The sequence below is a fragment of the Ornithodoros turicata genome, chromosome 3 (genome assembly GCF_037126465.1).
Source record: "Ornithodoros turicata isolate Travis chromosome 3, ASM3712646v1, whole genome shotgun sequence".
NCBI lineage: Eukaryota > Metazoa > Arthropoda > Arachnida > Ixodida > Argasidae > Ornithodoros > Ornithodoros turicata.
The window spans coordinates 49,935,392-49,954,751 of record NC_088203.1 but is presented as its reverse complement, the minus strand read 5'-3'; the positions used below and the strand labels follow the sequence as shown (position 1 = coordinate 49,954,751).

At 46.1% G+C, this 19,360-nt stretch overlaps 1 protein-coding gene across 1 annotated transcript in view; it reads right to left on the bottom strand.

Moving 5' to 3' along the window:
- The window catches only part of LOC135388463 (phospholipid-transporting ATPase ABCA1-like), a 391,000-nt gene that overhangs the window by 146,082 nt on the left and 225,558 nt on the right, over positions 1-19,360 (bottom strand). Inside the window, exons 13-14 of the mRNA XM_064618039.1 lie at positions 10,405-10,615; positions 8,037-8,286 (exon numbers count right to left, since the gene is read on the bottom strand). Of these exons, the coding sequence (XP_064474109.1) occupies positions 8,037-8,286; positions 10,405-10,615 (461 nt within the window). The remainder of the gene's footprint in view (positions 1-8,036; positions 8,287-10,404; positions 10,616-19,360) is intronic.

Here is a 19,360-nt window from a genome sequence, read left to right as displayed (position 1 = left end):
CTGATATTATTTACACTCATGCGAAATACACTTCATACACTTCACGCAAAAAAAAAAAAAAAATGACGCTGACTTGCGTTCACTGCTTAACTAAGCAATCGAGAATAACGATCAGTCGTAAAAAATGACACTTTTCAGATAGTGTTTTCACATACCTGAAGGCGTCTAGGAAGTGAAAGAAGTCGTGCCATATGAAGGAAAGTTCCTCTCCTACAACATATCGAAAACCTCCAGTTGTGTTTTTCAAATTTTTATTACAGTTTTTCGTCACCACACTCGGTTGTAGATCATTCCTTAGTTGTGGTTGTTTAGTAAGTAAACTAAATGCACCTTTGTGGAAGACATCCTCTCTGATAACATGTTGAAAGTGTACGTGTATCTTTCTTCTTCAAGAAACAAAAATCGTCAGCTCATTCATATCCCGTCTGTAAGGTACCATTATCGCCCTTTGAAGAAAGCTCGACTTCTACAGCTAGTTCTACCCCAAGAACTCACACCTGCCTCTCCGAAGCACTGCTTCGTCGTCGTTACTGATTGCTTGGCTCATGGCACTGAACATGGAGCCAACGAGGGACGCTCCTTGCAGGGAACCAGGAGCCTATATCTTTTGTTCAGGTATATGCAGCAAAAACGTCTATTTCCAGTGAAAGAATGACTTTGCTTGTGCAGCTATATTCCCCCCTTGTTTCATTTTTTGTTTTTTCTGTTGTGGGAGAATTGCGTCGGAGATCATAAAAATGTTTTCGAAAACACTTTTGGTGGTTGTGGTGGTGCTGCTAAAAGATCTCGCCTTTCCCGACCCTACAGAGGTCCGCAACGTCACGACTAACTGTGTGGTGAAAGTGCGTCCCAGGTCGAATTTCTAAGGGCATTATGTCTGAGGAAAACCCAGGAAATTCCAGGAACTGTTACATCGCGTTCTGGCATGCTCGGAGCCCATAGCTCTGACCAGCCTGCACAGTAAGATACACTGCAAACATTGTGAGAAAAATGATGATAATGGGGTGACAAAGTTTTTTTTCCCGGTTAACAATAAATTCGCCAGCCGATTTGTAATATGTTATAGGAATTGTCTGTTCGCGAAATGGTGTGAGTTTTTCACGTTCTAGCAGGGAAGGGTAACGGTAATGGTAACGGAAACAGAAACGGTATATTACCGAAACTGGAGATGGTAACGATAACGGAAACGGAAAAGCATTACCGCGGTCCTCCATTACCGGAAACAGAAACGGAAACGAATCTATCGTTCGGTATTGAATTCGGGTAATGGCTATTCCTGTTGTGCGATGACATTTGAGTGACTTTTCATTTTTTTGTTTTTGTTTTGATGTCTCCATTCCCTGTAATGCTCTAATACTACACGAGAGCATGGAAAGAAAGCGCAATATTGGATGTCGAGGGAGCATACGTCGCTTACCTCGTCCCAGTCCTTGACATCAACACATGACTATACTCCATCATAGCACGAGTATGACAGCCTACGATTTTTAGTTACTTATTTTGTACTTTTTTTTTTTCATTTCACCGTGGCCATGGCAGTATTATTTACTACTGAGAGCGTCCGCTTATGAATGCGACATTGGATGATGGTTACGCCCATCTTGAGTTGCTGGACTCCGAGTGACTGAAGACTGAAGGCATGTTCCTACATTTTTTTTGTAAATCTTGAAAGATGTGCGCATCCCAACGACGTAAAATTACTTGTGTAGTGTGTACGCGTGACACCGAAGCAGCACTTGGGCAAACCAGGGTGCTGATAGAGCCGGACGGGCTGTCCTCCCGCATCTCTGTAACAACCGTTCCATTACCGGAAACAGTAACGGAAACGTAACGGAAACGAAATTGAAAGGCCGGTATCAGAAACGGATAACGGAAACGAAAATATAGCAGTAACGAAAATGGAAACGGTAACCAAAATACATCCGTTATCCTTCCCTGCTTTCTAGACGACTTCGGTTATCTGAAAACAATTATGAATGACGAGGAATCTGTTAGCAAGCGGAACTTCGCAGAAGATTAAATTCGTCCAGATGGTGGCAATTGTTCCTTACAGACGTGCTGAAAGTGCGCTGGCGTATCTCTCCTGGCGTAAGAAGAAATACGTCCGTAGTTTTTCAAAATGGTAAAGGAGAGGGTCTCCTTTCACGGGAGAGGGTCACCAAGGCATCATTTTTTACTTGGTAGACGACCTTCACGAACGAAAAAGCCGCAGCGGAAAATGCCAAGGGAAAAAAAATAATTTCAAGCAAAAAATCCATTTTTATTTGTTATTGCAGAGAACCTGTCCTACAAATGGAACGACTTCTTTCACTTTCAATACTATGTAAAAGCCTAATTTTTTACTAATGGTCGACATTCCCGATTGCTTGGTCAAGCACTGAACACAGGTCAGCTACCCATTCTTTACGTGAAGCAAATCTGCATACAGTAGTTCATGAGCAAGAATAATATCGGGTTCCTGAGAAGAATGCGAACTTGTCAAATATTTACCGTCAACTTGGCCCAAAACGCGCTCCGATTTTCAGCTCTTAAGACGTCATCGGGTTTGTTCTCGTTACATATGCTCTTTGGGGTGCTAGAAGGATCCTCCCTTCTACCGCCAGACAAAGGAGAGCCCAGACGTGTCTGTATGAGTCACAAGGGCACGCGGAACGGACAACACTAGGGCAAGTTCGAGGCACCTCCGATGCTCAAGAAAACAAAATGTTGAGAAAATAAAGTTGATTTCGTGCACACACACATACACACACACACACACACATATATATATATATATATATATATATATATATATGCTGCTATATGTATACATCATATACTTCCCTAAAATTTGGGGATTTTAGGGAAGTTACAAGCACTAGTTTATTACATAGGGAGACGTTAAAAAGTAAAATGGGCAAGGGGTCGACGTTTCGACAGTGGCACTGTCGAATCGTCGAAACAAGTAATTGTTTACTTGTTTCTTTAATGGCTTTTTCCCTCATTATAATTCACTGGCTTGCACTGTGGCATTGAGGAGCGCTCAGTCACCCTCCCAGGTGTATATCGCTCGCTGAGCAACCCGTGGTTTGCCAATTCCGAACGATGCGCAGCAACCCACAGCTGACGAGCCGCAAACACGGCGAAACACGTGTCGTCTGGGGCTGTCGCAGCGTTCCATGAGTATCTGTTTCTCTGCGTGCAGCCATAGAACCATACTGAAAAATCCTATATGTAGATCCTATACATGTGATGTTATTGGATATGGGATCTATAAGTGGTGTAGGTACCACAGGAGTTATAGGTTTTATAGGAGCAATATAGGTATTATAGGAGATGTAGGACCTGCGTCTCCTATATGAGCTACACACTGCGCGTATGGGGATACGGTATGAAATTTGGCTGTGGCGATACATGCATACACTTGCAATGAACAAAGATAATAAAATAGTAGTGCAATAAAATACCGTCCACTTCTCTGCAAATTCTTTATTAATACCATTCACAATTTTTTACGTTCAAGGACACAGCTATAAAGGCTTGCACGGCCGTGGAGCAGATGACGGAGTTGCATGGGTGAGGCGTATGCCTCATCTGTTTCACAGTAAACACAAATCAGTGAAGAGCTCTGCAACGTACTTTGGCGCGACTTACTTGATGTCTTTCAACATTTCCGTGACGTATCTGTTCATTTTCCCACGTCGTGTGTGTGCTGGCTCAGCTACGTCGTTCACTGAAATCGATCCGTGAAAAGCATCTGAAATTCAGAAATTCGTCACAAGTAGCAGGGCCACTGGAGCATCACATATGACATCTTCACCCTGATAAGCGTTGGAGGTTTACCAATAGGGACACTGAGCTAACAGATAGAGAAAGGTAATAGGAATCACAAGGGTAATAATTATTATTATTTATTCCCCCCATTCCCCGTTATTTTATTCCCCCCATTCCACCAAGCACTGGGGTAGAGTATCGCCTGTTGCGATGAAACTCCCCACTCTCCAAGGCCGAAAATAAAGTTGTTGTTGTTTGTGAGAGCATAAAGTAGGAGGAACCCACATGCTAGAAAGAATACTGAACAAAAAGTACGAAACATGACACTATTGGCACGCAACTAACCTTTACTTCACCAAATCTAAGGGCTTCTGGACGTATCTTCCAACACGCACACACGAAAGCACGTCGAGGCATCACCTGTAGAGCACAAAAACACATCCACAGCAGTTCGGTGCACCACAGAGCCACAACGAAACGCGAAACAACGGATGCGAGAACAAACGCGTATGACCTCAACGAACTTTGCAAGCGAAATGGACGCCAGAGCCCCGACTGAGGGCGGCGGTAGAAGGGAAAAGGCGGGGTCCCATAGCCTCGATTCGAGCAGCAGCAGCAGCAGCAGAGCAACAGCAGCGGAGCAGCAGAGCTGCTGCGACACGAGCGGTCCCATAGCTCTGGGCGAGAGCAGCAGCGCCGCCGAGCTGGAGAAATTCCCTGCTGCTCCCGTATCCGAATTTTTGGTTGCTGTGCTGCCCTGTTGCTCTGCAGTCTGAGCAGCCGGTCTCGCAAGCCCATCAGGAGGTTGGTTGGTATTGTTTTCGTTCGACGGTGTTTAGGGTTAGCAGGGCGGAAAATGACGGCAGACGGTTTGTGTCTGGTTGTTCTGTGATTTGTTTCTGAAGACCTGGACACGCTTGTGATTGCCAGTAGCTTGGAGCGAGTCTTCAATCATCGGGACTGCGTGAAGCGCGCTTTAAGAACATAATTCAGTTCATAAGGTTCAATAACGTGTTAGTCCGAACTTACGTGATAGATATGTTGTGTACGACAGTTGTAGCTAACATGTTCGCTTGTTTTCTGGAAAGTACTTCAAAACCCGTGACCTGGTAACGTACAAGCAAATTACGTTCACATCCATATTGTGTGAAAACCATACAGACCACATTTCTTGTGAGGGTCGACGACTTGCGAGCTAGGTTGTTGTGAATGAAACTGTCTCTTGAAAAGGGTTCGATAGAGATGGACAATGTTCAGGATACAAAAAAGGTTCGGTAGAGATAGACAATGAACGCGTTACCTTATGAAAAGAGGCAGAAACTAGTGATGACTAGCAGAAGAGGCCTTCGTTTTCGTTAGACAGCTTTATTTAACTATCAGCAACGTACGCATTTGACAGTCGCAATAAATGAAATATCGAATCCAGTAACGAGGCGATATTAATACGACAAAATCCTGTAGAAGAGTCTCCAACCCCAGCAGATGCTGCACAGCAGTGCGAAATGACGAACCCACGTTGAACGTCTGAACGTCACGAGACTTCTATTCATCAACGAAGAGTCAATTAGGTAATATGAGGCTCAGACCACCACCACAATCATTTCACAGTCCACTTGTGAGCTACAGATCCATAATATGTCCCACTCATATCAGCCTTTCACCTAGAATTGCGTTCTTACGTGTGTGTACTAAAAGGCTTAGCTACTGGGTACGCCTTCGGAATGTTCGAAACGTAAACAATGCCGTAGTTGCCAACACGTTTTGGACCTCCTATGCCGCTGCTGCCGCTAATTCAAAACGAAGCTATGGGAGGCCTCTAGCAGCAGAGCAGCCGCAGCAGAACACTGCTCTGCTGCCATGTTGCCGTGCTGCTGCTGCCGAACCGCTGCTGCTTTGCTGCTGCTGCTGCTGCTCGCATAAAGCTGTCGGACCCGGCCCAAAGAAGACGCCAGCTCTTCAGCCGCACCTCGCACTATGGCAAGATGGCAAGAGAACGGAAAGACGCGCGAAGACGGGACTAATACTATCGGAAAGACGACGGTTCCCCCATCAGAAAGAGACCTCAATCGCCTTTGACAGAATGGCGTAAATGCAGGCTAGCTGGTGGATAAATTCCATGATAGGCAAGCCTTGAGCACTTTGAGGCTTTGAGCCTTCGTGTCTGTGTTTGTTTACGTGTCTTGCCCATCGCTCAGGCTTGCCTATCAATCACCTTTCTACGCCAACAAAAAACCAATATCGAGAAAAATGCCCCCTATCCTATCCCCCTGTCCTATGTATTAGAGGGCCGCCGCAGCCACGGTGTCCTAACTCGAGAACGGAGAGGGATAGAAAGGCGCCGCAAGTTTCTACGCGTTGCCTATGTTGAGTGCGTTGATCCATTAAAAGGAAATTCGCAGGGAACAGTCAGGGAATGGTGGTCGGTGTCAGGAATTTCGCGAATGACGCCTTAACCGCTGGAAATCGACGGGTTGTCGGAGTGACAAAGTTGTAGAGCAGAGAACAGAGCACGTGCACACAAAATTTCGACTGAATCGGACGTCGGGTAAGCGAGTTGAGGCTCCGAACAGTGGGAAGCGTTTCAGGGTTGCGCTAGCCAGACTGGTCGCCTCGTCATACTCTTAAGCCGATATCGCGAGGAGAACGGAACGTCGCGCGCCTACAGGATCAACGCTGTTCGAAAGAGCACATCGAGACCGTCACACTGAAGGGAAATACGACCATGTCGCAGTAAGGGGAACGTTTTATTAACGAGATATTAGACCCGGAAACCCATCGTGCGACAAAGCAATATCGCTGAATGGGGTTCAACAACCACGGTTGAAAAACTCCGAGTACTGTAATATGCCAAATGTGTGCATGGAACGCACGCATCATTTTATGTTTGATGTTTGGACGATCAATAATTGACTTGTATGTATCGGAATTGGCAAACCAGGGGTCACTCAGCGAGCGATATACACCTGGGAGGGGACGGAGCACTCCTCAATGCCACAGTGCAAGCCAGTGAATTATAATGAGGGAAAAAAGCCATTAAAGAAACAAGTAAATGACGCTAAACGTGTTTTTAATTCACAGTTACAGATTAAGATGGCTTCTATGGCTGCACGCAGAGAAACACATACTCATGGAACGATGCGACAGCGCCAAAGGACACGTGTTTCGCTGTGTTTGCGGCTCGTCAGCTCTGGGTGGCTGCGCATCGTTCGGAATTGGCAAACCAGCGGTCACTCAGCGAGCGATATGCATCTGGGAGGGTGACGGAGCACTCCTCAATGCCACAGTGCAAGCCAGTGAATTATAATGAGGGAAAAAAGCCACTAAAGAAACAAGTAAACGACGCTAGACGTGTTTTCAATTCAAAGTTACAGATTAAGATGGCTTCTATGGCTGCACGCAGAGAAACAGATACTCATGGAACGATGCGACAGCACCAGAGGACACGTGTTTCGCCGTGTTTGCAGCTCGTCAGCTCTGGGTGTATTATAATGAGGGGGGAACGCCATTAAAGAAACAAGTAAATGACGCTAGACGTTGTAACACGTCTTGCGTCGCTTACTTGTTTCTTTAGTGGCTTTTTTTTCCCCTCATTATAATTCACTTGCTTGCACTGTGGCATTGAGGAGTGCTCCGTCACCCTCCCAGGTGCATATCGCTCGCTGAGTGACCGCTGGTTTGCCAATTCCGAACGATGCGCAGCCACCCAGAGCTGACGAGCCGCAAACACAGCGAAACACGTGTCCTCTGGTGCTGTCGCATCGTTCCATGAGTATCTGTTTTTCTGCGTGCAGCCATAGAAGCCATCTTAATATGTAATTTTGAATAACAAACACGTCTACTGTCATCTACTTGTGTATTTAATGGCTTTTTTTTATTCATTGGAATTCACTGGCTTGCACTGTGGCATTGAGGAGTGCTCCGTCACCCTCCAGGTGTATATCGCTCGCTGAGTGACCCCTGGTTTGCCAATTCCGAACGATGCGCAGCTACCTAGAGCTGAAGAGCCGCAAACACGGCGAAACACGTGTCCTCTGGTGCTGTCGCATCGTTCCATCAGTATATATATATTCAGCGAAATCTAAGAGGTTCGAGCTACAACCTGGCTGGTTTCGGCTTGAATGGCCCATCTATTCGCCGTAGATATCTGAACATATCAGTTCGAGATGCGCTTTTCGTGCTTTCCTTCCTTTTTGCAGGCTCGGGTAAGTGAAAGTGGGAAGAAGCGAGGAGTTGACCAATTTCGAGTTCGAGCAGCGAAACCTCAGTCAACGAAGTATGCTTACTTTATGTACACGTCCTCCATGGTAGACACAGTAACGCCGATCCGTCCGATCCCCAGCTTCTGCATTTGCTGCTCAATTGTGGCGAACATAGACTCAAACCCCTGTGGATCAGAGAGCCCCAGGGAGATTCTCACTTCCGTTAGGTTCTCACTATCAATTTGCGCATTAGGAGCTGTCCGCCTGACGATGCTGAGAATCATGTCCATATTCATGTTGCCGCTTTTTGCCAGGTGAATTTGGTAACCCGTACCTGGAAGTTGTGCAATTGGAGTTTAGTTCCGACGTCATGGTGTACCTGATAACGTGTGACATCATGATGAGGAGGCTATGTATACTCCTCAAATCAATAAAGACTTTCATTTACTGATCACTGTGCTCTCATTTTACTGACTTTACTGGTCACTTTACCGCACACACTCCAGGATCTGAATACCTAATACTGAGTATTAACCCTGCTGCAAAGAGTTTCTGTACAATCCTAGCATGGTTCTCACACTGTTACATTCTATGGAAACGCGCTACAGATGCGAAGAATTACGACTACTACTAACGATTTATTACATAAAATCCAAAGGCGATCTACTCTGGTTACTCTCCTGGCGTAATATGCACAAAAATGTGGCCCGTCTGGCAGACAAACTACTCTTCTGTATATCAGAGTGTGGCGATCAATTCCCAATCAAGGACAGACTTTTGAAGAAAAAAAAGATAGAAGAGATTCATCAAAAATATTACGCACATACGAAATGTTTGACTCCATTAGATCAATGGACAATACGTCATCCTTGCAAGAATTTCAGTGGCTTCTGAGGTGTGTTAGTCACCCATAAATTACTGTGAGGAGCTCCTAACGGCTCACGTTTCAATCGAAGAATCACAGTAATCACTTCAGCTTAATGGAGGTGCTAGCAGTGTTACACTGATAGTCGATTTTATATGTCATGTATCATTACTATGGATAGCGAACACACGTTTGAAAAAGGATAATCCCAGAACCTGACCCAGTCAGAGGACTTCGCAAGTGTTGCCAAGAAGGGCTGAGAACATTACAACGCGACGAAGCACGAGGCCTGTGTCAACAATAAAAAATGTCTAAAAATAGGGTGCCATGCGAGTCTAGGGTTATGACTCTATAATAAACGAAAGTCCTCCTCTCCCTTCTGAACCCATCGAGAACTTTAACTGTCGTCCTCGCATATAGTAGTGGTGTATATGCCGTGGGATGTATAATGCGTGATGATGACCTCAATGAAAGCAGTGAGGAAAAGTGATCGAGTGCTCATCACGTACGTTACCGAATACACTATTGCGACATCGCATCGCGAACGTTTCGTTCATGAAGCAAGGGACACATATTCACGTTTTCTTCCATGAATGCTCACATTCACACACAGACGAAAATACTGAGGCAGAGAATCACAACTGTTAAGCCTCACAAATACCTCGTTGGTTGGGCCTCCAGGAGGCTTAAATGTTGTGTTCGTCGGAATTATTCGCTCAGCCTCCTCAATGTATGTCTGTACGACGACACCATATCACATTCTAACATTCACATTTTTCCCTTCTCTTCTTTTCCTTTAGTTCGCATTAAACATATCCCCTCCCCCCTATTAAAACTAAGACGATGCTGTTCCGTAGTACGAACCGATCAAATGTGGTTATATCCAATACTGCGGCACGTGGGATACGTGACACCCGTCAAGGACCGTTCAGGGTGTTATCCTTAGTAAATTACGAAGTGCTGTCCTGTGTAAGTCACGTGTACAACGTGCTGGGGAGCTAGCATTCCGAGTGATTATTCTTGCTGAATCCCTTCCAACTGATCAAGCTTGCGTCATACGAAGCCCATAACAGCCTGCAACGAAGTATGAGTGCTACAACGCATGTATACTGTTATCCTTCAAAATCATGATCTGCCCACCTCCGATGAGGGGAAAGAAACAGTTCTGTATACGGAATGTGAACTAAACACCCGCATTCTATGGCAACACACATGCTTGCACGTGAAGTTTGGATTATCACGATGAACAAATCCCAAGAGGCAGGCTCACTTCTCTGAAGGCATTCACAAAACGGAGCTGTACATGCTTGCCATCTGAACATGCACAAGGTCTAATCGAAACTTCTGAGCCTTGTCTGAGAACGCATGGAGTCGTTTTTTAATCTCCTAAACGTTGCCCTTAAATATACGACTACGCTCCTGCTGTGCAAACGCAGGACTTGGACAAGAGGTATATCAAAGCATTTACGAATGAGGGACGCGGTACAGAATATTAAGTAAATAAAGGTTGCGGATGATCGAATACAAGCCAGTTTCTTACACGTGTCATCCCTTTCTTGTAAACCAGTAATCGTGAAAACGAATTACCGAATGCTTTCTTTAAAAAGATTGGCGTCCCCCAGCAGAGCAGATTCCCATGAGCCATAATGCCGATCCTGTCACCTAAGACGTCCGCTTCCTCCATGTCATGTGTGGAAAGCATTATACTGCACCGTTCCCTCAACTCTAGAAACATATCCCAAAGCTCCCTTCTGGTCTCTGGATCAATCCCCGCCGTGGGTTCGTCCAGAATAACAACCTGCAATGAAGAACTATTTGTCAGTAAGCGTCCCCTCAGGCGAAAATCTGAAATGATCGCAGAATGGTTCTAGTTTAATGTGGATGGTTTCAGCTGCATTCCCAAGTGGGGTGGCTCGTTCCACTGTGGTGGAATCAGTGGAACGAATCTGGCGTGAGATGGTTCCAGAAGTTCCAGCTGGAATCTCACAGGTACCACATTGTTCCCTGAATGTTCGATTATCCCACTTGAGATCCCAAGCTGGGCATCTTCCCCCATTGAGATGTCATTGGAGCAAGAGGCCACCCTTGCCGTGTACCCTTCTGATCTACTTTGATCTACTCTAGCACATGCATGACCTATCTTGCTGCTTTTTATCCAGCTGCGTCTGCGATAAAACATATGCCGTAACTTCAATTCGTGCTCATATTCTCATCTAAAGGTGAATAACATAAGACTAGCAAAATGGCAACAGAAGAAAAAATGACAAAAAAGAAGCTAAATAATCAGAAAAAAAAGAAGGCGACAAAGAAGAAAAAGGTTGCAGAGACGCAATGGAGATGCCATAACTGTGACGACGACGCGGCGGCCACTGGGCCACGGTACGACTAGCGGCTGGAGTTCAAATTCAAACAGCAAAGGAGCAACAGAGGCTGTTGGGAAGTGGAAGGCGTGTTGCAGAAAGTTTGTTTTGGCTTCGGTTGCCTTATCATTATCCCGTATGCCATATTTGCGTGGGCCCTTTCTAAGAGAGTGCGATGACAATGATTCCTGTGAAACACTGTCCATATCCCGGATGAGTTGCGACGCTAAGCCGGAGTTCACACGGGGCAACTTTTCCCAGCAACTCGAAGCAACTCAAACCAACGTCAGCCAACGTCTTTCGAGCAATTTCGAGTCCGCGTTCACACGCAGCAACTCGGTAGCTCCGCCCACAAGCAACCTTATGGTGACCGGAGAATGTGGGTTCGAATCGAACTTGTGGAATCTTTACTTTAGCTGCTGTTTATCAAATTTCAGTCAGTTTTATTGCCCCAATAGATCATTATTACATTCCAGAAATGGCAACTGATATGTTTCTGTGAAGTTCGTAAAAAAAGAAAAAGTTATTTCTCAGCTGCACCTGCAGGATTTGAACCCATGAATCCACGAAGGAAATCCACAACGCCATCGGGAGTCACGTGCCAATGCTCTCCTTGCTGATTGGCCGGTGCACGAGCAACTTCTCAAGTTTTCGGTCGGCGTGCGATTCGCAGCAACCCTGAGCAACTCGAGTTGCTGGAGGTTGCCGGCTGGCAGCAACTCCAAAGTTGCTCATAGTTGCTGGAAAAAGTTGCCCCGTGTGAACGCTGCCTAAGAAGACGTACACGGCGTACCGAAGAAACAGACGATGACAAATGCCTGACAGAACTTGCTCTGTATGAAGACACACATCTTACAGAACGTGTATAAAGGAGGGGGGCGCTTGGGTGATAGCCCCAAAAATGTCAGTTTATATGTTGTGGTCCGGCTGGAAATATTGAAGGCTCACGTGGTATGGGTGGAGTTTGTGCTTGTGTAGTATCTTCTGCACACTTGACTTTGATGTCTGCACTCGCGTCGCCAGGGTGCGCAGACTTACGTGGGGATCATCTACTTCTTTCAGGACCTTGTCTGTTTGTCTCGACGCACTGGTAATGATTGGGTGTGACCGGCTCTAGGTACCGGAATGTAAACTTCCTGTTGTGGACAGTCTTAAAAATGCACGCCTTATGGTACAAGATCTAGTTCCTGGAAACATTTCACTTGTGGAAACCGACTATATTGAATGCCATCAGATGGCAAAACTGTGCGGCAGACGTGGCAGGGGGCGTGTCCGCGCCAGGACCTAAAAGCGCCGTCATGAGAGATACGGGGATCCCTTAGCAGGCAGAGGACAAGGCTGTGTGTAAAGGTATGAAATAAACCTTTGTTTGTTACTCGAACCTTTTGCTTGCGGTGTCTTTCTCGGCGACGGAGCGAACGGACTGACGCCCGGAGGTTGTGGAAACACGGGTTTCCACAACTGGCGCCCAACGTGTGGCCCGAACCCACGACCCCGAGATTAAGAGTCTCGTGCTGTACCGACTGAGCTAGTCGGGCCTACCTTCGAGCCCATCGCTTTAATAGCCTTGAAGCGCTGGCGCAAGAGGCTCGCACAATTGAAGGCGACCTCTTAGCGGAACTCGAGTATCGGCCCTCGCCGCCGCCTGAATTGGCGTTAGAACCGCGCTGTGCGTGGTCAGCGGGAGCAGCCTCGGTTGAGCGCCTACCTGCAGGGGCACTGGATGAGCACAACCGCAATTATTATGCGGAGCCATCACGCCGAGCACCTGATCCGTTCCATAATGAACACAGCCCCCTGTACCCAGCATCAACGTCCGCCCTCTTCCGGCAGATCTTTTGCGCATCCACCGACGGAGCAGAGATCAGTAGCCGCTTGGACTGTTGTCCCTGATGGCCGTCCAGTCTATTGGGCATCCAGGACAAAGTGGTCAGCTCAGCCACGACCCGCGAAGAGCCGTCGCCCCTTTTGGAGGACTCCTGCTGTCGGACCGTCACCCGAATGACCCCCCGCCACCTTACACGGAAGAAGAAAGGCGCCTCCTGTGCTCGGTGTGTCGGGTACCGGAAATTCATCGCCGGACCCATCGCCGGGGAACACTTCACAAGATCAGGGTCCAGACGGCCTCCCACCCCCGGTACAATGATCTGTCAGCGCCTCTGGACACCATACAGAGGCTGCAACAGGAACTCCTGAGGGACCCACCTCCTGCCAACTCAGTCCCCCGGGTCGAAGACGTCCTCCTCGACTTCGCCGAAGACGTGGACTTGAAATTATAAATGAATTTGAGTAAATTCGATACGCTCTGCACATTGGTGGGGTAAAAAATTTACACTTAATTGGCAAATTTCCAACTTTTGCTCGCAAAACTTTACATCATTAAACTTACGTTGCACGTCATTCACATCAAGAGGTGGAAAAACCCAGTAATAACAAATGCCGTTGACCTCATGACTCTACGTGGTGTAGTTTTTTATTACAATTCAATGACACGTTTTCTGGGACACCCTGTAGATTGCAATCTTGAAACCCTGTGGCTAACTGCTCAATGCTTACAGAGGCACTTAAAGGGACAGTCGCATCAACCACAGATCGATTCCGAAACCACAGTGAAATTAGATTCCCCGTCGTTCACTGACCATGACTCCGAAAGTCCCATCCCGATCGACGGAATACTTTTTGCATAATTCGTGTGCAAGCGGCGCTACAGCAGACGACGGATGCGGGCGTCAAGCGGAACTCCCTGCTGAGAATCTTTAGCAACGTCACAAGGAATCTGACCAATAAGAACGCGGCGAGCCAGAGGAGTCCCCGCGGCTCGCAGCTTGCATGAGCAAGGTCAGGGAGACGAAGGCGAAGGCATATACGGAGATGGCGGACTCGGAACGCGGAAGTGGCGAATCGTGCTGTTCAAATGCCTTTAGTAATAGCTCCTGTGACGAATATACATGTTTGATGACGGCCCATATTCGACGGATCCGCTTCCTCTGTAAGTTGCTGGTGATGTACGCGCTGCAGCTGCGTTAGCGCAACAGAATGAGCCTCAGGACCACTGCTTTAGGTACGTTCATGATCGGAGTGCTCAATACTTCATGCCGTGACGTTCACTACGACGCAGGAAAAAATCCAAGTGTTTGTGCGGCGTCTGTGCTCCCCAGGAACACGATGAGTAGGTATATGCTGCAGTACTGGTGAAGTGGCAGAGTTGTGCAATGACGGCGAAGTACAGTGTAAGCACGCATCACACTTTGTTCCCACCCAGGGAACACATGGTAGTCTACTAGACGTCCAGACCTGTTCTAACCCTAGACTTTAGGGATAGTGCCCAAACTAGACGTTGACTAGACGTCTAGTCTAGAAAGTCTTACTATTATTTAGACGTCTAAAATTAGTGATTTACTAGACATCTGGTAGACATTTAGTAATTGACGTCTAATTGTAGACATCTTGTAGCTGGCCTTGTATATACCACATATTAGAAATCATCAAGATTTTGTCTTATTAGAATTTTAAGAGGTGTGAACACATTCACACATCAAATAGAGTCACTAAATTATAAGAAGTGGTTCTCAGCTTAGCCTTCAGGCTTACAAAACTGAAGTTCAATTGTTACAAAACATATGCGGGAAACTGAATTACTTGATGGCAGAGTTAACATAATTGTGTTGTTCAAGTTGTCTGTGAACTGGCCTTGGTGGCTCAGTCTGTAGTGTGTTCACCTTCTCACCCCGAGATCACCGGTTCGAACCCGGTCAAAAACACCAGCAACTTAGTGCAAGGATACAAGTTGCTTAGACATATGCCATCTTCCGCAAGGGACATTAAATACGACGTGCTGTGTGGTGAGCTTTCATTGCACATTTAAGGACACTCAGGTGGGCTATCCACAGACCGACTGCTGTGGCGTCGCTCATGATCTCAGTTGTCTCGCAATGTAAACCCCAATTATTATTAAGTCTTCCATGCTGGTATCTGTCCACAAGGGTCACCACAAGAAATCTAAAAAATGTAGCCAAATGCAGAAAGAGAACTGGAATTAGGAGAGTCATCCAAAAATAAGTTTCCCGATATTTGTTATTCAAAGGTAACACCACTAGGACAAACTCAATTGTATAGTAGTTGGGTGCGACATCCCGGCACTGCAGACGTTGGTTAATGCAGTGCCGTTCACCTATGTGTCAGGCATTCAAGCATGGACGTAATATTTCCGAGTACGTCTGACTATCCTAGATTTATCCTAGATAAGAGTTATCCTACTTTTCGTTAAAGAAAAAATAGTGCTTTAGAGAATATCCACTGACAGTTAACACCTGTTTATAAAAACACTTTAGAGGCATTGAAATGGTGTGTCCTCTATAGACGACCCGCTGTTTACAAACACGTGACGTCACGAAGGAAGCCGGTTCGAGGCTGCGCTTCCCAGTGGTGGGCAGGAAGAAGCATCAAAGCGTGGGAAATATGAACGACGTTGCTGTTACCGCGCTTTCCTCGTACGCGGAGTCGCTGCCACGGGATGCGAAACAGCGCTATATTGACAAGCTTAAGTGCGACAATTCGTCGTACTTTGATCCATATTACCAAGAGAGTGGTTGGATAAATAACCCGAGCCAATGGCCGCCACTGGCATACGGTGATATTTATACGTACCTCATAGACACGAAAGGTATGTTCACTAAAGAAACCCTAAAAGCCTACAAGAGCCTGGAGGCTTATAACTACGTTGTCAACGGGTACGTCAGGACAATCTACATGCATGATGTTGAACGGAATGCCACATGCTGCTTCTTGAAGGCTGAAGTTTCCCCATCGCAGAGATCGATGAGCAGCCCTTGTGAAGCATGGGCACTTCTTTGCAAAACGAGCGGCTCTGTCAAGACAGCCAACTGCACATGTATGTCGGGGTAAGCTGCTTTTATTTCCCATCGTGACTTAGCTAATACGGAAGCGTAACCATATGTACTCAATTGATGGTCTTCACACAGGTTAGGAGAGGTCTGCAGCCATGTTGCCGCTATACTTTTAAAGGTGGAATACATGCTAACATCTGGTCTTCAGTGCTCAAGTACATCCCAGCTTTGCTCCTGGAATGCCACATTCAAGAAAGAGGTAAGGTCTGATACTATTACATCTGGCAAGGGAAGCTGTTATTGAGCTTTACACAACACATGACAGGTTCAGTCTGCATCAAATGATCTATTTACATTACTTTCGGCTGCAAATTGCAAAGTGCACCAATGACAGTTACTGCCTCATTGACGGTCTTAAGTGATGTGATGGGCAGCACTGTCCTCAGAAGGCGGTATTTTTTCATCCTGCCGATTACTCGCTCGACGTGTATGCGGAGATGTGACATTTGTCGGGACTTCTCGGTCTCTGCTTGTGACAGCTGCTGCCTTCCTTTCGTAAAGGCTGGCATTTGCACTTGTATGCCAAGGACAGCCAGCTCTTTGCTCACGATGAACCCTCGATCCGCCAGAACCTGGTCACCATACCTGAGAAGGTATGGGAGCTCGGAGTCCAGGGTTATCCTCTTATCAGTTGCTCTGCCACCCCAGCAGTCTGATATGTGGCAAATTTGACCATTTGGTGTGATGCAGATTAAAAACTTTATAGTGCAGTGGTGCTTGTAGGTGGAGAACATCTGCCCCCTTGGATGCAAGCCGGTGGGTCTGTCCGTCAGTACTTCAGTGCAATCGATGATTACCTTTACATCTGGAAAGAGCCTCTGGAAAACTTTAGGGCGATTCCTTAAGAATGCTTCACGTTCTGGCCACACAATTAAGAACTTCAGCTCGTGTGCCAGCGACATTATGCCTTGGTTGAACACCCGACTTGCTGTGTTCTCAGATACGTCAAACCGCGTTGCAAGGTCCTTGATGTCACTTCCTATACGCAGTCTCATTATAATTAGCAGTAGTTGGTCTTCAGCAGACAAGGCAGATGTAACTCGATGCTTCTTGTACAATGAGCACACATACTCAAACATTTCCACAGTAAGCCCTGTGTAGTACTGGAGTTTGGCTGGGCTTGATGATACCTTTCTGTATCCAAACTTGCATTGTTGGAGTTCCTCTTCAAGGGATTGACACCTCTGCTTCTGAAGCAGATATTCCGCATGAAGAATTTTGTTGTGGTCCTTCGTGGCATCGAGCTCCTTGGACTTTGCAACAAAAGTTGTATGGATCTGCTGCAGCCACAGATCTAAAGTGAAAGTGAAAGGCATGTGTATGACATTACATGAATGCAAATTCATCACACCAGAGCATCATAATTAAACAAGGTTACGATTATCATGTGTCACATGATCATAGGGTGAATTGTCTTTCGTTCTAGGTGCAGCCCGCAAAAGTCAGGGACATAAAATTTTTTAAACCAAGGCGTGGGAAACGGGCCGAAGCAGCATGCAGCAGAGCCCCACAATCCCATGGATACCAAGATGTGTCAAAGGAAGAAATTGAAGACAGGCTAAACAGACTTCATCAGATAATGCCAGATGCTTGTGTCGTCACAGCCTTTGCAAAGTACTGTGAGGGTAGAGGTGAGACAACAGAAAGTGCTGATGAAGAAAGTGAAGCATTGCCCCCGTCACTCTACAATCTGTACCGTGCAGATTTGAAGGATGCAAGTAACGTGGATATTGGGACTGTTGCTAATACTGAGTTTCGCTGTATTAGTATCACAGAAGATGAAGCAAAAGCCGTTGCCCTTGCAACAGTGTCGCAAAGGTCATGTCTCGAATGGCACGAGCAAAGGTGTGGTCGCATAACTGCGTCCAATTTCTACAGAGTATTAAAGTGCAAGAGTGAGCTTTCTGCATATAACATTTCGACAGAGATAGTAACTGCTCCACTCGTAAGGTACAATCAAGACACTACTGTCCCTGCTCTTTTGTGGGGAATACAAAACGAACAAAATGCAAGAGCACAGTATGTATCAGCAGTGACAAGCCTCCACACAGACTTTACATGTGAAGAAGCTGGGCTGCACATTCTGCCAAAATACCCCTATCTTGCAGCTAGTCCTGACGGTATCATCTCTTGTCAGTGTTGTGGGAAAGGCACCCTAGAAGTGAAGTGCCCCTACAAGCACCGAAATATTGCAGCTCAGGATATCAAAGGCTCAGACTTCTTTTTGGATGATAACTATCAACTGAAACAATCCCATAAGTACTTTTTTCAGGTGCAAGCACAGATTGCGCTCTGTAATGCCCTATACTGTGATTTGGTCTGTTGGACACCACATGGCATGGTCGTTACACGAGTCCAGAGGTCTGATTGTTTCATAGAAAGACATGAGCAAACACTTCAACAGTTTCACATTAAGTACGTGATGCCAAGACTGCTATCCAGGAAGTCAGAAAAACCGGGCAGAAGCAAGAAAAAAATTTCAGAATGCCAGTGAAAATGCCCAAAACATATCAACCTAGTCAAGGTTTTTGTGTTACTGAATGAAGAAAAACTACCAACAGAGTCCATTTATGGCGTTTGTGATAAAGCATCTCGCGTGTGCACCTATACGTTACTACATGCGCTCATAAGTTATTTTCATTCTAGTGCAATATGTAAATGTCAGGGAGGCTCACAATGTGTTCTGTTGACTTTTTATGCTGGTGCAATATCTAACTGTAAGGAAGCCTCGTGACGGATTTTATTTGCTTTTCTACGCAACTGCAATAGGTAAATGTAACAGTGTCTCGTGATGTGTTTCATTGTGATGTGTGTGTGATTGTGTGTGTGTGATTGTGTGTGTTTTATGCTGGTGCAGTATCTTAATATAAGGTAAGTCTTGTGACAGATTTCATTTTACTTTTTTACGTTGCTGCAATATGTAAATGTAAGAGTGTCTCGTGATATATTATATTGACTTTTTACGCTAACACAGTATGTACATACTTATCAGTTGTGTGGCATACTTTGCTTGTCTAAGTGCAATACCTAAGTGAAAGAAAATAAAAGCTGTGAAAATAAAAAAGCATTACAGTGTGGCAACTCAATTCGTAATAATAATAATTTGGGGTTTACGTTGCGAAGCAACTATATTGCTATGAGCGACGCCACAGTGGTCGGTCTATGGGTTAATTTTGCCCACCTGAGGGTTCTTTAACGTGCGTGAAATCTCGCACACGGCTTAACGTCCCTTCCGGGGACGGCGTGCGTAAGCAATCCGTACCCGCCACCGAATTG